This window comes from Filicampus tigris, chromosome 3 (genome assembly GCF_054856515.1).
Source record: "Filicampus tigris isolate MCC_2025a chromosome 3, RoL_Ftig_1.0, whole genome shotgun sequence".
NCBI classification, from domain to species: Eukaryota; Metazoa; Chordata; class Actinopteri; order Syngnathiformes; family Syngnathidae; genus Filicampus; species Filicampus tigris.
This window is the reverse complement of record NC_141219.1, coordinates 2,308,631-2,327,342: the sequence shown is the minus strand read 5'-3', so window position 1 is coordinate 2,327,342 and position 18,712 is coordinate 2,308,631. Positions and strand designations below refer to the sequence as shown.

Below are 18,712 nucleotides of genomic sequence, written 5' to 3'. Positions count from 1 at the left end.
CGGAAACTTTAAGGACGGAAGTTCGGAGTATAATGACCCTGTCCCATGCTACTAACCAGTCTGCGTCACCGAAAGCCTTGATTTTAAGGACAATCTGTTGGCTGTTTCGTACCTCTCCCAAGGCTTCAAACTTTAGCATATCCATCAAGTTTGATCACCTTTGTGTCCTGTACAAACAGAGACGCACTGTTCCTGCTGGTTTCCTCATTTGTTTAAGCAAACGCAATTTACTGTTTGGGCCCCGCGTCGCTTGCAGCCCCAGAATTCTTGAGCCTCGAGGCCTATAAAACCACCATCCGTCCCACTTGTCTGTCCAGTACTTTGGGCCTGCCACGGTTACTGTTTGCCTCTAAAAATCAACTCTTTTGTCATAAAAAAAAAAAGAAAACAGTCCCGCCCATGTCCGCCCACCCGACTCTTTGTCGCAATTACCATTGAACACTCTCCAAGGTTGAAAATCCCATCCGATGGAACAAAATTAATTTCTGCACAATAAAGATAGGCCGGCGGCCACATAACGGGGGACAATGCCGAGTTGGTACTGCAATTGTGTGTCCATTTGCTCCCCAAATAGGCGGGATGGCTCTGCGCAGCGCAGCGGCGGAGTAAATGCCTTCATCCCGCTGGGATAAGAAAGACAATAGAGCATTTTAATTTCTTTTCTAAAGCGGACAGTAGAAGGAAAATGATACCGACTTAATTGATGATTAGGAGAGCACAGGGATCATTTGGAGACTTCTCGCATCCAGTTTCTCTGCATTTTTTTTCCTTTTTTTAAACTGGACCTTTTGTAGCATAATTGCCACTGCTCAGGGGGCTCCGGGGGTGGAATAATCTCACACTAAGGACAAATTGATCAGCAGCAGACACAATTAGTCCCATAAAAGGATACATAAAGGAAATGTGGTGTCCAAGTAAAGAGGAAAAATGGATCTAGTGGAGCTCTGTGTAAAACACACACCTGGAAGCCTGTAGACAAGAAACCTGACACGGCGTGTGTTTCATTGCGCTAAATCACATACGCAATAGCAGGTTTTTCCACTTGCAGATCAACCCAATCGAATAAGAAAATCTCTGAACACTCTGCTTGCAATTTTAATAAAACTGCCATGCTCCCATCAGACAAGATGATTGACATCAATTGCTTTTTAAATTGTATTTTAGCCTTCCTGTGATTTTGTTGCCTTTTTGGGAGCGATACAAAGCACCGGTGAGAAATGTTTTGTGCTGTCAAGCGATTAAAATTTTTAACTCATTAATCGCAACTTTTTCCATAATTGATTGCGATTAATGATATTTTTCAATTACAATTTTTTACGAAGCTTGGAACCGATATTTACTTGAGTCAAATCTTGGAATTAATGTGGGAAAAAAAGTATATTTTGATTCACAGACTGTTTTGATAGCTTTCTTTGATCCTTGAATACGATTCTTGTCCTGTAAAATACAACTGTTGAACGATCCACCAAATGCGTACAACTAATATGGTGTTTGAATTTGGCTTTGCGCAAATTAGTTTGCATTTCTCCATTGAGCTGTCGAGCTTTTTAAAGTAAAACCACGTAAAAGTCCATCTTTGTGACAGTGACTCTCCTCTAAGTTTGGCCGCACAGTGAGCAGAGGTCAGCTGCTACAGGAAGTAAATCAAACTGAGTTAGTGCATTATAAAATTTAAATTTAATCTCCATAGTAAATGCTTTTTTTTTTTTGGTGACAGCCCTAGAAATTTGACATCAACAATCAGTACATTCAGTACTTAACCACCTCTTTGTGTTTTTTGTTTCTGTTTAAGTCCAGCCTGCTTGTATGATGTGAATGTGATGTCATTGGCTGTCTTTGAGGAAACTGGTCATAAGGGTGGTCGGGTCCTGCCATCGTTGCCCGTCTCTAACATTTCAATCATTATAACAGCACCGCTCGTTGATTATCACATCGTTCAGTGTTTGTACAATTTATATAAGCATCGCTCACTGACGCATCTTCTGGACATGTTTTTTGCAATGTTCAGAATTTTACAAGATAAATACAATAACATTTGCAAATAGCACACATGCCGGCGGCTCTTCGGCAAGTGCACGTGATGACAGGAGCTGCGGGACGACACACATCCAATCTCCTCCTGACCTCGTTTTTGTATGATGCATACATGAGTCAATCTTTGGAATTTTTCATGGTGGGGAGGTAAGCATCCCAAGATTTTGTGTCACATTTCCCCCCGCAGTGTGCTCATTTGGCCGTTTCATCATCAACACAGCAGATAGGCGCTGCTTTTACGAGACTCGTACACCCCCCGCGCAGCCTCCCACCCCAACAAAGACGCTGCAACTCTACATATATGAGAACGCAAGACATTACAGAGAGTGTGAAGTCAGGAGAAGGGGTGGAAATAAAAGCAGAAGCAATATTATGCACAATGGGAGAAGGAAGATAGACAAAGAGAAGTCAATGTGTGCTTTTTTTTTTTTTTTTCCCTCCAACATTATAATTGGCTTTTGGGCTTCACTCGTGCCCAATTAGCATGCTTGTTACACGCAAACACTGGCAGCTAATTGGCCCGAGAGGAGAGCGTGGCGTGGCCCCCGAGAGGACAGCGCAGCATTCATTTGAAGATTAGCTCCTCCAATGTCAGGAGGGTGTTTGGCAAACACTTGTAAGTAACATTTCAATGCAGCGGCAACTGCAAATATTAGTTACACTTCCGTGCCGCCTTTATGGCCAGATGGCGTTGCGAATGAGGATATGATTGTTGTCCAATGTTTGGGCAATCAAAGAGGCATTGGGACTTACTTTGGGGGGGTCATAGACTTCAAACATGCCAAATGAGTTTTCCTCAAAGCTTTTATCAGTCAAATACACCTGTAGATACGTATCTCTCTAAAACATGCATAACATTCACGTAGACCACCAAGACCAAGGAATAAGCAAATTTACAAAATCTGTGTTAACGTCCTTGTGTTTTTTTAAATAGATACAAAGATACACTTTTAGAGACGTATTCACCAAAATTGATGTAAAAATTTTCTTTTTTTTTTCCAACATTCAACATGAATTGTGAGAACTGATTTTGTGCATTTTTGTCACAGAAAAAAAAAAAAAATTCAAAATCTTAATATTACGGAGGTACTTTGTACTTGTTTGTCCTGAATGTCAAAATAATATTTTTAGGCCTACGCATGTTGTATTGTACGGCAGGAGAAGCCCTGGCGTAAGCACAACTAAGACATGTCTGCCATCTGGTTGTGAATGGTGATAGTACAACTTAAAACTACAATCAGTGCTTATTTTCAGGTCGGGACCTGAAAAATCCACAGATTTTTTGTCGGTTTTTTTTTTTCTCAATATTTTAAAATGTTTTTTTTCTAATGAATGTTTATCAGCGTTTTCCGGAAAATGATTTGGGTTTGAAAGAAAAAGTTTTTTAATCCGAACTCTGATCAGATCTTTTTTTTTTAAATCCACGTTAACATAGCCACTGAATAATTGTCAATAAACCAAATATAATTGTTGTGTGTGAATGTATTTGAGCACTGGGATTGATTTTGGAGCACTATAATCTTCAAAATTGTTTGTGTGCTTTCTTAAATTACCAGTCACGGGTGCTGCTTGATTGAAATACGAGACAACCCACTGACTGCATGAAGAGCCAGCAAATGCAGTCAGACGATGCAGACAAAATGGGAAAACACACTGTATAGTGCACTCCGTTGAATACATGTAATATTTATTCAACACTGCTCATGATGGTCTTTACGTACAATTCGTCAAATAACGCTAATGAAGTTTGCTGCAAGAGAACCAGCGTCATTCCCTCTGGTGCGATTCCCACAACAGTGCAAGATAAATCAACTATCGCGAATCAAGCAAAACGTGAAGCTTCTTAGCCAATACAGCGATGATAATAATCGTGACTTCCTGGGAATTTGAGCACACACGAGCATGCACACAGGCTCACGCGCATTTCTGCTTATTTTCTATCTCACCGTTTGTCCCAAAGTTGCGGCAAATTTTGTGAGAGGCATACAAAGTGCCAAAAAGAAAATAGCGACGTGTGAGGAAAAAAGTGTGACGAATATTAAATGAAGCAGACTTGTCGGAAGCCAATGTATAAATAGATAAGTATGATGAGGCAAACTTGTTTGAAATAAGATTATGAGGCCGCTTTCAGGTTCCAATCATTTCATTGTTTTGTACGAAGGGTATGAATGATACAATTTTGGACAAGACTCGGAAGGAAAGGTACTTGGTGTACATACTGAAGCTTTTCAAAAACATGGAGAAAAACATTTTGTCTTGGTTATTTTTATGTAACCTACCCTAAAAAGATCCCTTTCGCATTGGTTCCCCAGTGAATTAGTACCTGGAAGTAGAGCTGGCACTTTTTACAGTTTTTAGATCGCCTTGTGCGAAAGGTTTATACAAATGTTGCCGCTTTTCAGATTCAGAGAATTACAAACGTGGTGGCCCTGCCTAAGAGACGGTGACAGTAAAAAAAATTCGACACAAAGAGGCATAAGCAGTGAGTCTCGGGTGTTGAACTTCCTTTCTGCGTCAGATACTTAAAAGTGGGGAAAAAATCCAAACCTACATGGCCCTGTGCGAAAGAGTGATTGCTCCTTAAATCTGATAACTGCTTGGGCCACCCACAGCAGCAACAACCGAAATCAAGCGTTCTCTATAATGAGTCTTTCACAACTCTGTGGAGATATTTTGCCACACTCGTCCTTGCATAATTGCTTTAATTCGGCAGCACTGGAGAGCTGTTGAGCATGAACGGCCTTTTCGAGGTTGTGCCACAGTATTTCAATCAGATTCAAGGCTAGACTTTGACTAGGTCACTCCAAAAGCTTCATTTTAATTTCTTCAAAGAAGCTGATTTCCTGATGTGTTTTCGATCATTGTCGTGATGCAGAACCCAACTGCACTTCAGCTAGAGGTCACAAAATGATGGCCCAACATCCTCTCTCTCTCTGGATTTTCTGATTAAGAGCAGAATTCATGGTCCCATCGATCACAGCACTTCATCCAGGTTCTGGAGGAGCAGAGTAGCCCCAGACCATCACAACACCACTACCATGTTTGGCTGTTGGTATGATGTTCTTTTTCTGAAATGCTGTGCCAGATGTAACGAGACACATACCATCTAAAAAGTTTCACTTTCATTTTGTCAGTCCAAAGAATATTCTACTTGGTAATCAATCAGGTATGTTTAACAAAGGTAAGACAAGCCTTCATGTTCTTTTTGGTCAGCAGTGGTTTTCCCCTTGGAACTTTACCATCGGTGTCATTTTTGCCCAGTCTCTGTGTTATTTTTGACCCATGAACTCTGACCTTAACCGAGGCAAGGCAGGCCGGCAGTTCTTTAGATGTTGTCCTGGTTTCCTTTGTGACCTCCTAGACGAGGCGTTGCTGTGCTCTTGGGGTCTTTTTGGTAAACTGGCCACTCATGAGAAGGTTCACTACTGTTCCATGCTTTCCCTATGGAGAATGGCTCTCACCCTGATTCGCTGGAGTCCTAAAGTTTTCAGAATGACTTTTTAACCTTTTCCAGACTGATCAATATCCGTTATTTCTCATCTGTTCTTGAATTTTGTCTCGTGGCATTTTGTTCCAGCTTTTTGGGATCGTTTGGCTGACTTCATTTTGTCAGACAGTTTCAATTTCGGTGATTTTTTGCTTGAACAGGTCTGGAGGTAATCAGGCTTGGGTGTGGTCGGGGAAAATTAACTGGAAAAATGTTGGTAGACGCAGTAAATTTACCCACAGTGATTTCACAGAGGTTCAGCTAGCTTTCAATATTTTTTTTTCCTTCATAAATCAAATCAGCGTTTAAAAAATGCACTTTATGTTTAGGTTATAGGAGAGTTTTGACTTGATCGTTACGTTTGCTTGATGATCTGAAGCATGAAAGTGGGGAAACTGTGCAAAAAAGGAGAATTTTAGAAGAGCGGGAATACTTTTTCACGGCACTGTGTAATCTTAGAGGACAACCTTTTAGATAAGACAATAGATAGGCGGTTTACGTCCTTGGTCGGGAAGGGGTAAAATTAGAACAAAAACAGCCCAACTGTTTTGACATGTTGCGGACCTTCGATGGCCAGGGTGAAATGTGCTGAAGATTTATGTATCATTCCGTAAAGGAAAAGGTTAGATAGCTACAGTTAATAAAAATCTAATTCTGCACATTTGTTCACGCTCTGACCCAACATTAATCAGTCAAGTAGCAGCCTAGCATCAACACTTAGCCATGAAAACATTGTCTATAGCGTCGTTGCCAACCGGACTACTGGTTATTCTCATTTCATAAGACATTCAATGAAGGACTGAAGTGCGTGAGTATGTGTGTGTGTGTGTGTGTAAGGGGGGGGGGGTGCTTTAGTGTTGCCTGACAACCACGTACACACACACTCACACATGCAGACTCAATCAGGCTGTGTAAGGAGAAGCCGCTGAAGCACCGACCATCTCAAAGCATCAGGCCATGACAATAACAATCAGGCTTGTCGAGAAGGCCCTCTTGTCTTTTCTCTCCGTTTTTATGGCCTTACTTTTAACAGCGCATACACACACATAGGGAAGGACAGGACATCTTTATTAGCCCTCAGTGCGCAGCCTGGCCTCTGCATGAGATTGCAGGACTGACCCCTCACTGAGCCCTGTACAGGGCCAATGTTTACCCAAAGCCGGCAGAGCAGCCCATTAACCTCTTTTGAGATAGAAGACAAACAAGAGTGTCCCGTCCTGAGGCCAATAAAGACACAAACCATCACGACAATCATCTCATTATTAAGTCGCATGTGGTGGGGAGGTGGTGCAGCAGCGGGACACTGACGCCCCCCACCCCGCCCAACCCCGCCGCCGCCGCTATGAGGGCTCCTCGACTGCGGGTTGAAGTACCTGTGCTACGCCGATGAGTGCAAACGTGATTAACCCAAAAGCAGGAGCGAGACCAAGCCCCCCCCCGCCCACAAGGCCATCAAACACCTCTGGCCCCCTTCTTTGCACATAATTCTTTTTGGTCCCCAACCTCATCCAGCCCCCTGGTGGTTTAAGATCCAGAAGCTCTGATGAAAGCCCCAACCTGGTAGGGAGGGTGACGGCGGCGGGTTGGGGGGTGGGGGGTGAGGAGGGGCGTCTCCTCCTTTAGGACCCACAGGCCTAATTCAATCACACCTCGATAATTCCCCTGATGTGATGTACTTGCACAACCTGCTTGGAGGGCCTCCTCCTGGGCCGGCTTTAAGACAACCACCCCCTCCCCCCAGACCAGCCACTTGTTTTTTTGTTTTTTTTGTTTGTTTTTTTTGGGGGTTTTTTAACCTCTGCCTTTTTTGTCAGACAGCCATGACTTGAAATGGGAAATGTTAGGCAAGACGTAAGGAGGTGGACGAGGGGAGAAAAGATTGGAACAAAAACAACAGATGGCGAAAGAGATGGTTAAAATAATTGTTTATACTTACTGTTTGATTACATGTGATAATGAGAGAGGGATTCCTCAAGGCAATTAGCGTTTGCGGCTGCCATATTGTGAGAGGACGCGGAGAAGGACGGATGTTATGAAGCAGCGATGATCAAATATTTTCTCTCAGGTGGTTTATAATAAGACCCCACAAGGTGAGAGAGGCCGCTCCTACTTGTGTATGTGATGTCGGTGCAGGTCGCCATGCCGACCTGCTCAACCGGGGACCCGGGGAGGGATTCAGCCCGAGGTTCACGGACGATAAGGCGGGAGGATAAACTTACCCCTGGCAGAGTCTTCTGTTCATGGAGGGCGCTCTGGGCTTTCAGTGCTGACTCTCTGGCACAGTATGTAAGAAAGGCACATCCTGCAAAGAAAAGAAAGATGTCATTCCACCATTCGAAGTACACTGGGAAAAAATATGGTGTATTGAATTTGCTCTGGCTACACAAAATAAAGTCATCTAGATCCAGATATTTTTTAAGTGGATGGTTAGTCTACTTGAAAAAAATTACCTGGTTAAATCAAAATCCGATTTTCACATTCAAGTCTGTTTTTGTTAAGGAGGAAGTCAACCCAAAATGTTTCTTTACCCTAATATGAATTGAAACAATTAAGATTTTGATTAATATTGAATTTGTGGAATGAACTCGTCTTCCACAAACGTAATATTAGAACATAGAACATATTTTTGTAAAGAATATATTTGGGTTGACTTCCCCTTTCAGCCACTAATATCTCTGTTCATCACCTCAGTCCATTTTTTTAAAATAGCAACTAACACCTTCTTGTAATTAAATTCTTGAAAACGACGCCATACACTGTATGACACAAAAGGTTAATTTATACAAGAAATGTCTCTCTGCTGGTGAGTCACAAGGCTCATTTTTGACCCCCTCTTAACTTCATGTAATAACAAGAGCTTTATTTATAACTTCATACTGGGTCAAGTCTGAGCTGGCCCTTTTTTTCCCTTTTTAGTTTCAAACACATGAGTCATTATATATATATATATATATACTTGAGACTTGCATCATCTCTGGAGACTTCTCAGGAAAAAAAAACAAAAGTTGCAGGAGGTACTGTAAACATGCGCGGGTAAACAAGGCGCTAACAAATGTGCAACAGCTTCCGTCAGTGAGTGTGCGGTGTGTGTTGGGTGCGCAGCTGACAGTGGGTGACCCCATTCGGCTCCGGGTTTTGCACCGTGCGGCATAATTTCCTATTACTACATGTCACAGCGGCTGCCAAGCATTCCCACGAGAGAAGAAGGAGCACAACACGCACACACGGTGATGATAACCTGCTCACAGCATATCGTCGCCCCTGAAGCCGAGCAACTGGCACCCGGCCAAGAGTTCTCCCTTTCGCGACAACCTTCACCCGCTACCAGGCACTTAGTCAGGAGGAAAAAAAATCACCCCCGGAGACTCTGATGAAACGGCACGCCGTACGAGCAAAGCGGGAAAAGTTTGCGAGCCAACCGGGGTGGTGGTGGTGGGGGGGGGGGGGGGCACTCATCATCCTCCTACACGTTACAAAAGTGGAAGCCGAGGCCTCCGGATGAGGCGGGGTGGGCGTGTCTCTGCGAAGGGAGGCGATTCCCGGCTGTCTTAGTGTCACATGTGGTTTGCTTTGACAAACGCCAGCAATAATAAGATGATTGGAAACGCATCAGAGGACGCGCCTCACTTCAGGGGTGGGAATTCACCACGGGAATAACAAACATCCCCCGTAAATATCAGCGCGCCGTGCCTATGAGGTGATTCACATGTTGATCACTGACTAAAAACACAGCGCCGGGTAGCTAGAAAGGCTCAAAAAGACCAAGAGTGCCCCCTAAATGTTTAGATGTCTTACCATTATCAGAAAGGGGCAGTCTTGCTACATTTTAAGGCTAGTGGAATGGCAGGAATTCTGTTTTACCATTAGCTTCAATGTCGGTAGTCGATGGTAGTTCTGACTGGTCCGTAGTAGCACATCTTCTTATCCATGATTTGAATTTGTTTGAATTACTCACACGGACTCAACGTTGCCTTTTTACCTTCTTGTATTGAAGGTTTTGTAATCCAACAAAGTGAGCAATGTCATTCAGTACAGCAGGTGGATAACATAACATGTACTTAGCCTATGAGCACGGTCAAAAGCTATTTTCTTCCGTGACTACCAGCACACTGTAAAACACTGTCTGCTATGCTACTACTACTGCAAGCGCATTAAATCTTTATGATGACAGAAATGGAGATACTACTTTATGATGACAAAATCGATGACAGAATTGAGATAATACTTCAAAGCATTGGCTCTCACAGCTAGTATGATCCAAAGTCAGGTAGCTTAATGCGCTAGTGGTTAGCACGTCTGCTTCACAGCTCTGAGGTTCAGGCTTAGAATAAAAAAAAAAAGCATTACATTATTTTATGTGATCACAAAAATTCAGAAGCGATAGCATTCTTGTCCTTCCACAATGGTCACAGGAAGTTTTACGAGGCTTTAGAAATTGAGACGAGTCGTGCAAAAAAAGTGTGAAGACGCATGTACAGATTTTTGTTGCGATGGGAAATCGCTGGAAGTCCTTTAGGTTTTTCGAATTTCCGGCGGAACAGTAAGTCCAAGAAAGTTTGTATTTTATTGTTTGTGCACGGATACCCTTTAGCTTCACTTACTTCAGGCACTGGATGTAATTCAAAATCAATTTGAGCCCTTATCTGAATCTTGGTCATCATTAAAAATGCAAAGCATTCTTGATTTAATAAAGAACGGCAATTCTTTCCCTCTACTATACCACAAACCATGTCCATGTTCATTTTTGCACCTGTTGTGTCATTTGGAATTTTACATATTTCAGACCATCTGCAAGGCTTCCCGTGAGATTCGTGTCCATCATGTACTATAGTTCCGGTTCTGGCATCTTAAGCCCAAAGGACTGTGATTGAGTGCGAGCTTGTTTTGGGAAGTGATGGGAGGAGGAGAGACATTTAAGTGGAGTAGAGCAGCTGGTGGCAGGTTGTCGCTGTCAGCGTAAAACGTGTGAACTGACTAATGACGATGCCTCGGCAACAACATGACACGTAGGGAAGAATTCTACGAGGCAAATATGTATCGGATGATGACAATATATCATTTGAGGAAAGGTCATATCTGGCTGTCAGAGTGTTTTGCTATTGAAGCTTTTTATTTATTTATTTATTTATTTTTTCAAGCAAAATCATCTTGAGTTTAAATTCAACAACCTTATGGCATTATTGGCGGAATGTCATCCAAAAGCAATCGTTATATTATGTTGACAGATTGGTCGGACTTAAACCACTATGACGCTCAACTTTTAAAATTAATAATCTGGCGTGGTGCATATAATATAAACTTGATCATTCTTATCAAACTAATTTAATTGATCAAATAAATGGAATCATCATAACTACAAAGATTGGCCAAAAGTCCCAATCTGAGGAAAATTTCTCTCAAATTAAGTATCCAGCCCAAGTGATCACTGTCATATAAATCACCTAAATATCAAACCCCTCAAATGTTTTTGCAGCCGTAAATGTTTAAACCACTTTCCTGCAAAATGTAAAAAAAAATGGAATTATCCCTCCCTAGTTCCTAGTGGCCCAAAAAAGAATGTATTCATCAAATGAAAAATAATAAACAGCGATTCCGTCCGGGTGTTCAGGTCCTACTGTTAAAAGTAAATGCTTAAAATTGAGGAGCACGGCAGCACAATGTTTTTCTTTTATCTTTTTGTCTATATTTGATGTCAATCATGACCAGCGTTTGTTGTTCTTGATTCCAAGCTAAAGCTGTCACTTCTTTATAGAAGCATACGGTGCTGTCGGCTACCAGATGCAGAAAAAGCAATATTTCATGTCAATATTTCAAGTTTGTGAAGCAATTAGATGTGGAAGTTTGCCGAGTTAAATGGACAAAGGCTGGGAAATGAGGCTAGAAAGTGTGGCGGTTGTTCAACAGAGGAAGTGGCGGCATCCTGTGATGAGCAGGTTAAGTGGGGTGGGGACAATTTACTTTTCCCATCATTCCAACAAAAGTCCCACAAATTTCTATTTAAATGCAAAAGCAAAGTAGTTCCAACAAGATTCCTTTGATTACTTCCCAAACTTTCTTTCCTACTGGCTTATTTTCCAAAATGCTAACTAAATATGATCTCAAAATTACATCCATGCAAACATAGCAATTATATTGGACATATTTGTATAAAGACAACAGGTGGCCGTAGTTGAAAAGATTCTTGAACACAGTTGTCTACAATTTATAATTCATTAGGACCAAAGTAACGTATAATGACCAATTTGTTTGGCTTTTTACAATGTTCATTTGTGGGGAGAAGATGATGCAAATGAAAGCACTAGAAAGGGTCCATGAGTCTTGTATCAAATATTTTGGCCATATGTGTATTTTAAACAAGACATGTTTGTTTTTTTGTTTTGTTTTTTTAAACAGTTCCCTGGTGTTTAAATAAGATGTTTCATCGAAATTCCTCATGGATCAAGAATTATAGGACACTTTGCACACCCTATGTCTCTTTGTTCAAATTCTTTGTAGTTGGGTTAAAACATCTCAAAAATGAAATGTATCAAGAGCATGTATTTTCATGTACGTTCGTATTCTAGCCGTATGTAAAAGAGCATTTTTTTTTTTCATACATCTGCACAGGAAGTGCATGGTCCTATTTGCCAGCATTGAAGTTGCCCATCCCTGCTGTAGATGTTTCTTACTGATGGTTATTGTTGTGACTTTCAGCTTGTCCCACCTGGGGACGTGACAGTGAATCACTCGTATGAGTTGTTTGGCACAGTTTAGCGCCGGATGCCCTTCCTGACGCAACCCGTTTGTTTTTTTATTCGGGCTTGGTACTGGGACACTGGCTGGGAATCAAACCAGGCCGCAGCATATGCCAAGACACTGAGTGCAGTTTACGGTTGGTAGACCCACCTTTATACACCGTATTAACTATATCTTTCTTAAACGACCGCTGAGATCCAAACGTTGGCGAGCCGTTGACGCCTCGCCCGTGGAGTGTTTTTACATGCTTCAGTCGAGAACAAGCCGTTTCAGGCAAATTTCTAACGCTGGCTGTCTGGTTCATGCACAGTTCGCTTGACTGCAACATACATGACCCATCACTCACCACACTTCCATCTTTAGCGCCAGTGTCTGTCAATCTCCCAATCAAAAAGTAGCACCGACAAAACATTGCGGTTTTTTTTTTTTTAAATGTGATATTTTATTCATGTTCGGCACTGCGGGGGTGTTATGTTAGTTTTCTTCGAGCACGCATGGAGCCTCCGAAGAGCGCGCGACGGATGAGGACATTTAGGCTGTCTTTGTATCTGCTCCCCCTGTGCTGTGCGGTGCGTCTCCTCTCAGCATCTCAGACGGATTGATAAATAACGCTACTCAAGCAAAGGATTTGCCCCCCGCCATCATTCAGCATGTCTGAGCGGCACACACGGGCTCCATTGCTGACACTAAGTGTTATGATAATGTAGTGCCGGGGCAAAATGATGGATGTTAAACGCTGCAACCTGGGCTGACGAGCGCCATGCCCTCCCGCAGTGTGAAGTCAACCCCCCAAAACACACACAAACCCCCCACAACTATGAGGTATTTGAAACTACCTGACAACAAGCCACTTCAAATAATAACAATTTCATATAAAACTATCGTTTTTGATTGACTGTTTGGTATACATCGACGGTTTTATATCATTCATGCGTCCATCATCCAGTCTGATGTTATGGAAGACTTGTTTTTTAAAGTTATTTTTTATGGGTTTTTAAAGTATACTTACTTTAATACCCCTGCATGTGGGAAAAGAGAGCCACGGTTTAATTAGTTTTTTGTGTGTGTGTGTGTTCAAATACATTATATTATGTGTTTGAAAAGTGTGTGTTTTATAGTAACATTTGTGAGGGCCTAAACATGCATGAAAACTCACCAGACTTTGCACACACATCTGTCCTGGTGACAATTGGGATATTTTATGTTTGTCATATACGATTACAAAAAATGTGTATGTAGCACCTGTTTAATGGAGCCCTACCCCGGTATGTTCGAAATAGGGCGACAAAAATTGGGTGGCGCATGTAGCACCGCGAGACGTATAAAATGGTCTTTGCTAGTCGCACCATCACATTTTTTGCACATTCCCAGTGGTCATACTTTTGCACCCTTGTACTTTTATCCAATTGACTTCAAATTTGTACCATCTCAAAACCTGGGACATTAAAAGGTAAAACATTTATTTTTTTTTTAACTGGAATTTCAGAATCCCAACAAGTGTTTCGGGTTAAAAAGTGGCACTACGTTTTGAAAGACCTCAAAAATAAAGCACTGAACACCACTGGGAAGACTATACATATTACACAAGGTTTTTATTCCTAAAGTATTCTACAAGTGGCATTGCTTTTATCCAACGAGAGCTTGTGTCTGTCCGTTAGAGGGCGCCCCACCCTTGGGACGACACAGCTGCTTCTTCACTTCACCTACTTTGGTTTTCCTTAATGATACTAATCCCATTTTCCTGCATTCTGCTTGGGTCCGTACTACCACATGAACATGTGTTACTTGGGCAAAAAACTCATCCCTCTAATGCATTGGCGAAATCTCATTAAAAGTGCACACAAAGCGACTTTGAATCTCACACGGGACGGATCGGCAGGAATGAATGCCTGCCTTGGAGCAGCCTCAGCGTGGGGGGTTGGGGCGGGGGGGGGGGGGCGGGGGCTACCGCTCAGGTCCGTCTCCGGAACAGGATTATCTCTCCCTTTCCTATAGTCGGATCTCCCTCATCCTTGGTGTTGACATTCATGGACGGCCGAGGACGGCACGCAAACAACGGCTAGAGGAGATATTGTTTGAATCGATGACGGCAGGAAAGAGGCGGAGCGGAGGAGGAACAGGTGGCGCAGGAGGATAGGGGGGGGCTTTTCAAGGCTGCTTGAGCTGAACTCATCTCAGTGCGATCAATAAGATCATGAACTGTAGCCAGCGACTTACATATCATATATAATTTGACAGTTTGCGCCCGGGGATTGATTGTGGACGTTAACGCCAATACTAATGTGCAAATACCTGACGCGTCGCCATTTTAGGCCAGTGAACCACATTTGGTAACTGAAATGGACTTGAAGACCATGCGATTTCTCTCAGCCAATCAGCAAAGAAAAGTATTTGATAATAGGGAAAAACCAATCATGAAAAAGAAGTTTGTCTTACGTTATACTGCTATATGACCAGCTCCAGATTTAGGACGAATCAATGTGAACGTCTCCTTGGAGTTGGGTCCCGTTGTTGATAACTAAATGATAACCTGTTGGCTCCAAACCGCATCGACATGAAGCTCTGACTTGCATCCAATTACTTTGCGTAAGTTGAATTGATAAATCTAACAATTCCCATGAGTGGCGGATGAATAGTTTGGTCACATTTTTGAAAAGGCTTTCTCAGTCAAAAAGTGGTGGAATTTCCAGTCATGTGCTGAATGACCTGTTCCAAAGTACAAAGTAAGTGTCTTACCTTAAAGTGGAAGTCAACAAGAATTTACAAGAATATGTTCTATGCGGGCCCACTAGTCGACACACGGCATTCTGATTCATGTTGCGCTTGTGGAATATGAGTTAAGCAGTAAATTCCATCCGTTTGTGTTCATCTCACAGTTCGGCCATTTTGCCACTTGCTGTCGACTGAAAATGACATTACAGTCGCTCGGGTAATGCCCAATTACAGCTCACCTGTTTTTTGAAGCAGTGCCATGATAGGTCGATTGGCTCCATCCTGTTATTGCAAATAATTTTGGGGGATTGACTTCACCTTTAATTAAAAATATATATATATGGGCTAATTTTCTCTTCATTTATTCTACCTCTACTTTTACAAAGCATACTTTTGCTTGTTTCCATTGTGATTCCATCTCCTGTAATGTGATAAGGTTGTAAGTTTGACGATGGATATTTTCACGTAAAACTGTCTTTTATTGGAGCTGTACGAGACAGACCCAAAAATCATTATTTACTTTAAGAAAGGTGCATAATTACGAACGGGTAGACGTCCTCAAGTCAATATAAGAATATACAGCACATGACTTATTTATTTCAAAGAAGCCCTTACAGGGCATGGAACTATATCGAGCAACTGGAGTTAGAAGAAACGCCTCGCTGGAAGGCAGTTCGAACAAATGATTTTTCCATCGCCAACTAAGAAAGGTGAACTATCATGGGAAAACTAGCATTTAAATCCAAATCATACTGTATATCATTTACACAAATGTAATCCAACATTTTAGAAATAGGAACTCGAGTAGGAAACACTCATGGAATGTACTAAGGTCATTCCTCGGTGTCCAAAAAAATAAAATAAAAACAGATTCATTTCATTTATTCTGGCAGAAGACGTGCATTGAACATATAGGGAAAGTGCAGAAAGCAATTAAAGTTCCGCTTAATGGACTTTGGACTTAATGGCTCCCTGTGCCTTGAAAAAGTCTCGCGCCCTCGCTTTTTTGGGTTATCATTAAGAAGTGATCGATCTCTGCGTAATCAGCGGCTTGTCGTCGTAATTACGAGGTGATTACTGATCTCGCAGTCGGCGGGGACGCTGAGGAGAACGCCTCGCCACTGGTTTTGTGGCACGACATTGCTAAAACGCTCAAGGTGCTGCGGAAAACCGGTCCGCAAACTGTGTTGACAGAGCAAGTCAACGTCACACCCCCAAATAGACGACGGCTTTTTGCCGATGAGGGAAAATAACAATCATGAGTCAAATTGTCCCAGATGCTGAGTTTACACGCGGACAAAACTGCCAAGCCCATTTGAATACCGTTGCTAAGCGAAACAGCAGCACTTACCGATGTCTCCGATGAATTCCTGTGTTGCTTGATCTTATGTGAAGTGAAAACTACGGGGAGTTTCACAACATATCGGCTCCACAGAGGCTGTCACACTTCTTGGTGTTTTTCCACATAAATCCATGAAAGTAAAAGCATTTATTCTCGTAGATGCCCTGCCCCTCTAATAGATTCCTCTACCATCTGCCCCTTGAGTAAAAAAAAAAAACTAAGGCAAATGAGCAAAATATTGTCATCTTTTTAACCTTGTTTTCCTCAAATTAATTTGAATTTTTTTTTACATGTACTTGTAATGTAATATTTTTTATTATTGCCTCCTTGTCATTTTGTCACTTCATGCCCCGTGCACCAGTAAGCAGACAAAGTAAAGCTAATTGACCAAAATAATAATAATAATATTAATTGCATGGTTATGCTGCGTTACATTGACTTCATTGCAGTGATATAATTATGACATTTACATTATGATCACTTCATCTGGTCATGATACCCACCATGCAAAACATTTTCATCGTGCGTGCGTATGTTTGTGGGGGGGCGTGGGGGGGGGGGGGTGCGTCGCTGAGAGAAAAGGTTGCGAAACCCCTGCAATAAAAGTTCCCCCACCAACCATTTTTCACTCATTGTGCGTGTGTGTGCGCGTTATGTTTTTTTTTTTATCATTTTAAAAGGTCTATAGTGGGACCCCTGCCCTAAAAGTTTAACACTATCCATTTTTTATGCATCTTGTGTGCTGTGTTGCGAAATCGCACGAGTCTCTCAGCGGGTACCGCCCCCTCTCACGCTCATGATTGTCAATGTAAACACACACACACACACGCGCGGGCGCGCGCACACAAAGGCGTGTAGTAGCTGCCTTCACGTGCTCATGCAATTAACACGCGCCAAGCCACATGCACGTGTTCAATAGTTGGGTCCGCTCCGGCATTCTCACTTTCACCCCGCCACACCACCCGGAAAAAAAAAAAAAAAAAAAAAAAAAAAAAAAATCAAGGAAAAAAGAAAAAACCCCAAATGAGGTCACAGTTACACCAAAGATGGCAAAGAAGTAAAAGCGGCCAGAACCAACCTTTATGCATCCCGGTAAACCTGTCTTTCAGTACGGTGAGTTCGTAAATCTTGCCGAATTCCTCAAAGAGCGGTTTGAGGTCCTTCTCCTCCAGGTTGCGGGGGATCTGGCCGATGAAGAGCTTGATGGCGTCGTGGTCCTTCATGGGGATGGTGTTCTGACTACCGAGGCCGAGCCCGTTCATCCTGCCGCCGCTGTCCGTGGTGCTGAATCCATTCTCCCGCAGCACTCCGTTTGCACTGACTGTGGCCATCTTTCCTCAATGGGCCGCCGGCGGTGCTCGGCGCTCTCGCTCTCTCTCTCTCTCTCTCTCTCTCTCTCTCTCTCTCTCTCTCCTCTCTCTCTCTCTCTCTCTCTCTCTCTCTCTCTCTCTCTCTCTCTCTCTCTCTCTCTCTCTCTCTCTTCTCTCTCTCTCTCTCTCTCTCTCTCTCTCTCTCTCTCTCTCTCTCTCTCTTCTCTCTCTCTCTCTCCTCTCTCTCTCTCTCCTCTCTCTCTCTCTCTCTCTCTCCTCTCTCTCTCCTCCTCTCTCTCTCTCTCTCCTCTCCATCCCTCTCTCTCTCCTCTCTCTCTCCTCTCTCTCTCTCTCTCTCCTCTCTCTCCTCTCTCTCTCTCTCTCTCTCTCTCCCTCCCTCTCCCCCGCCCTTTTCTTTTCTTTTTTTTATTACGTTCTAACCCCACTCCTCCTCCCCTCACCCTCCCCTCGCCTACTCCTCTTCCTCGTCGTTTCTCGTGACGGTCACTTTTACAAACAGACGCGGCCACCCACCGCCTCATTTGCATATGACAAGCGCCCGCCCCCTGAGCCAATAGCAGAGCGGTGAAGGATTGACAAGGGGCGTGGTATCGCACAGAAGGCAACACGACGATACAGTAGTGTAAACTCCACTGCTTCTGCACTGCCCATTTGTTTTTAAATAGAGTATATAATACCTTCATATTCATTTGGATATGAAAAAAAGTTCATTTGATTTTATAGGTACTGTAAATACTAATAATAACCACATATAATATTACCTATATATATAGATATATATATATATAATATATATATATATATATATATATACATTTCTTTAAGAACCAAACAGATGATTAGATATGTAATTAGATATGCTTTACATGTATTAAAATACAAATATTGGTTTTAAGGATTTCCATTCACTTGCACCCCAAGTGAGGTTAAACTATAGATAAATGGGTATAGTAAGATGACTCCATTGGTATTTATTATTTAGATATTTATTATATGTATTCATTTTATCTGGCACCGTGTTGTGTGCTATTTCCAGAAATACCAGCCAGAGTGGCAGGCAGAAAGAAAGAT

At 42.4% G+C, this 18,712-nt stretch overlaps 1 protein-coding gene across 11 annotated transcripts in view; it reads right to left on the bottom strand.

The window, feature by feature from the left end:
• Window positions 1-17,675, bottom strand: part of celf6 (CUGBP Elav-like family member 6) — a 167,628-nt gene extending 149,953 nt beyond the window's left edge. For all 11 annotated transcript variants that reach the window (XR_015086065.1, XM_086025105.1, XM_086025108.1 and 8 more), the window contains exons 1-2: window positions 17,389-17,675; window positions 7,741-7,823 (exon numbers count right to left, since the gene is read on the bottom strand). Coding sequence is in view for 10 of the 11 variants with exons in the window: in XM_086025105.1 (XP_085881231.1) it covers window positions 7,741-7,823; window positions 17,389-17,641 (336 nt within the window). In the remaining variant the exon portion in view is untranslated. The remainder of the gene's footprint in view (window positions 1-7,740; window positions 7,824-17,388) is intronic.
• Window positions 17,676-18,712: the final 1,037 nt, after the last annotated feature.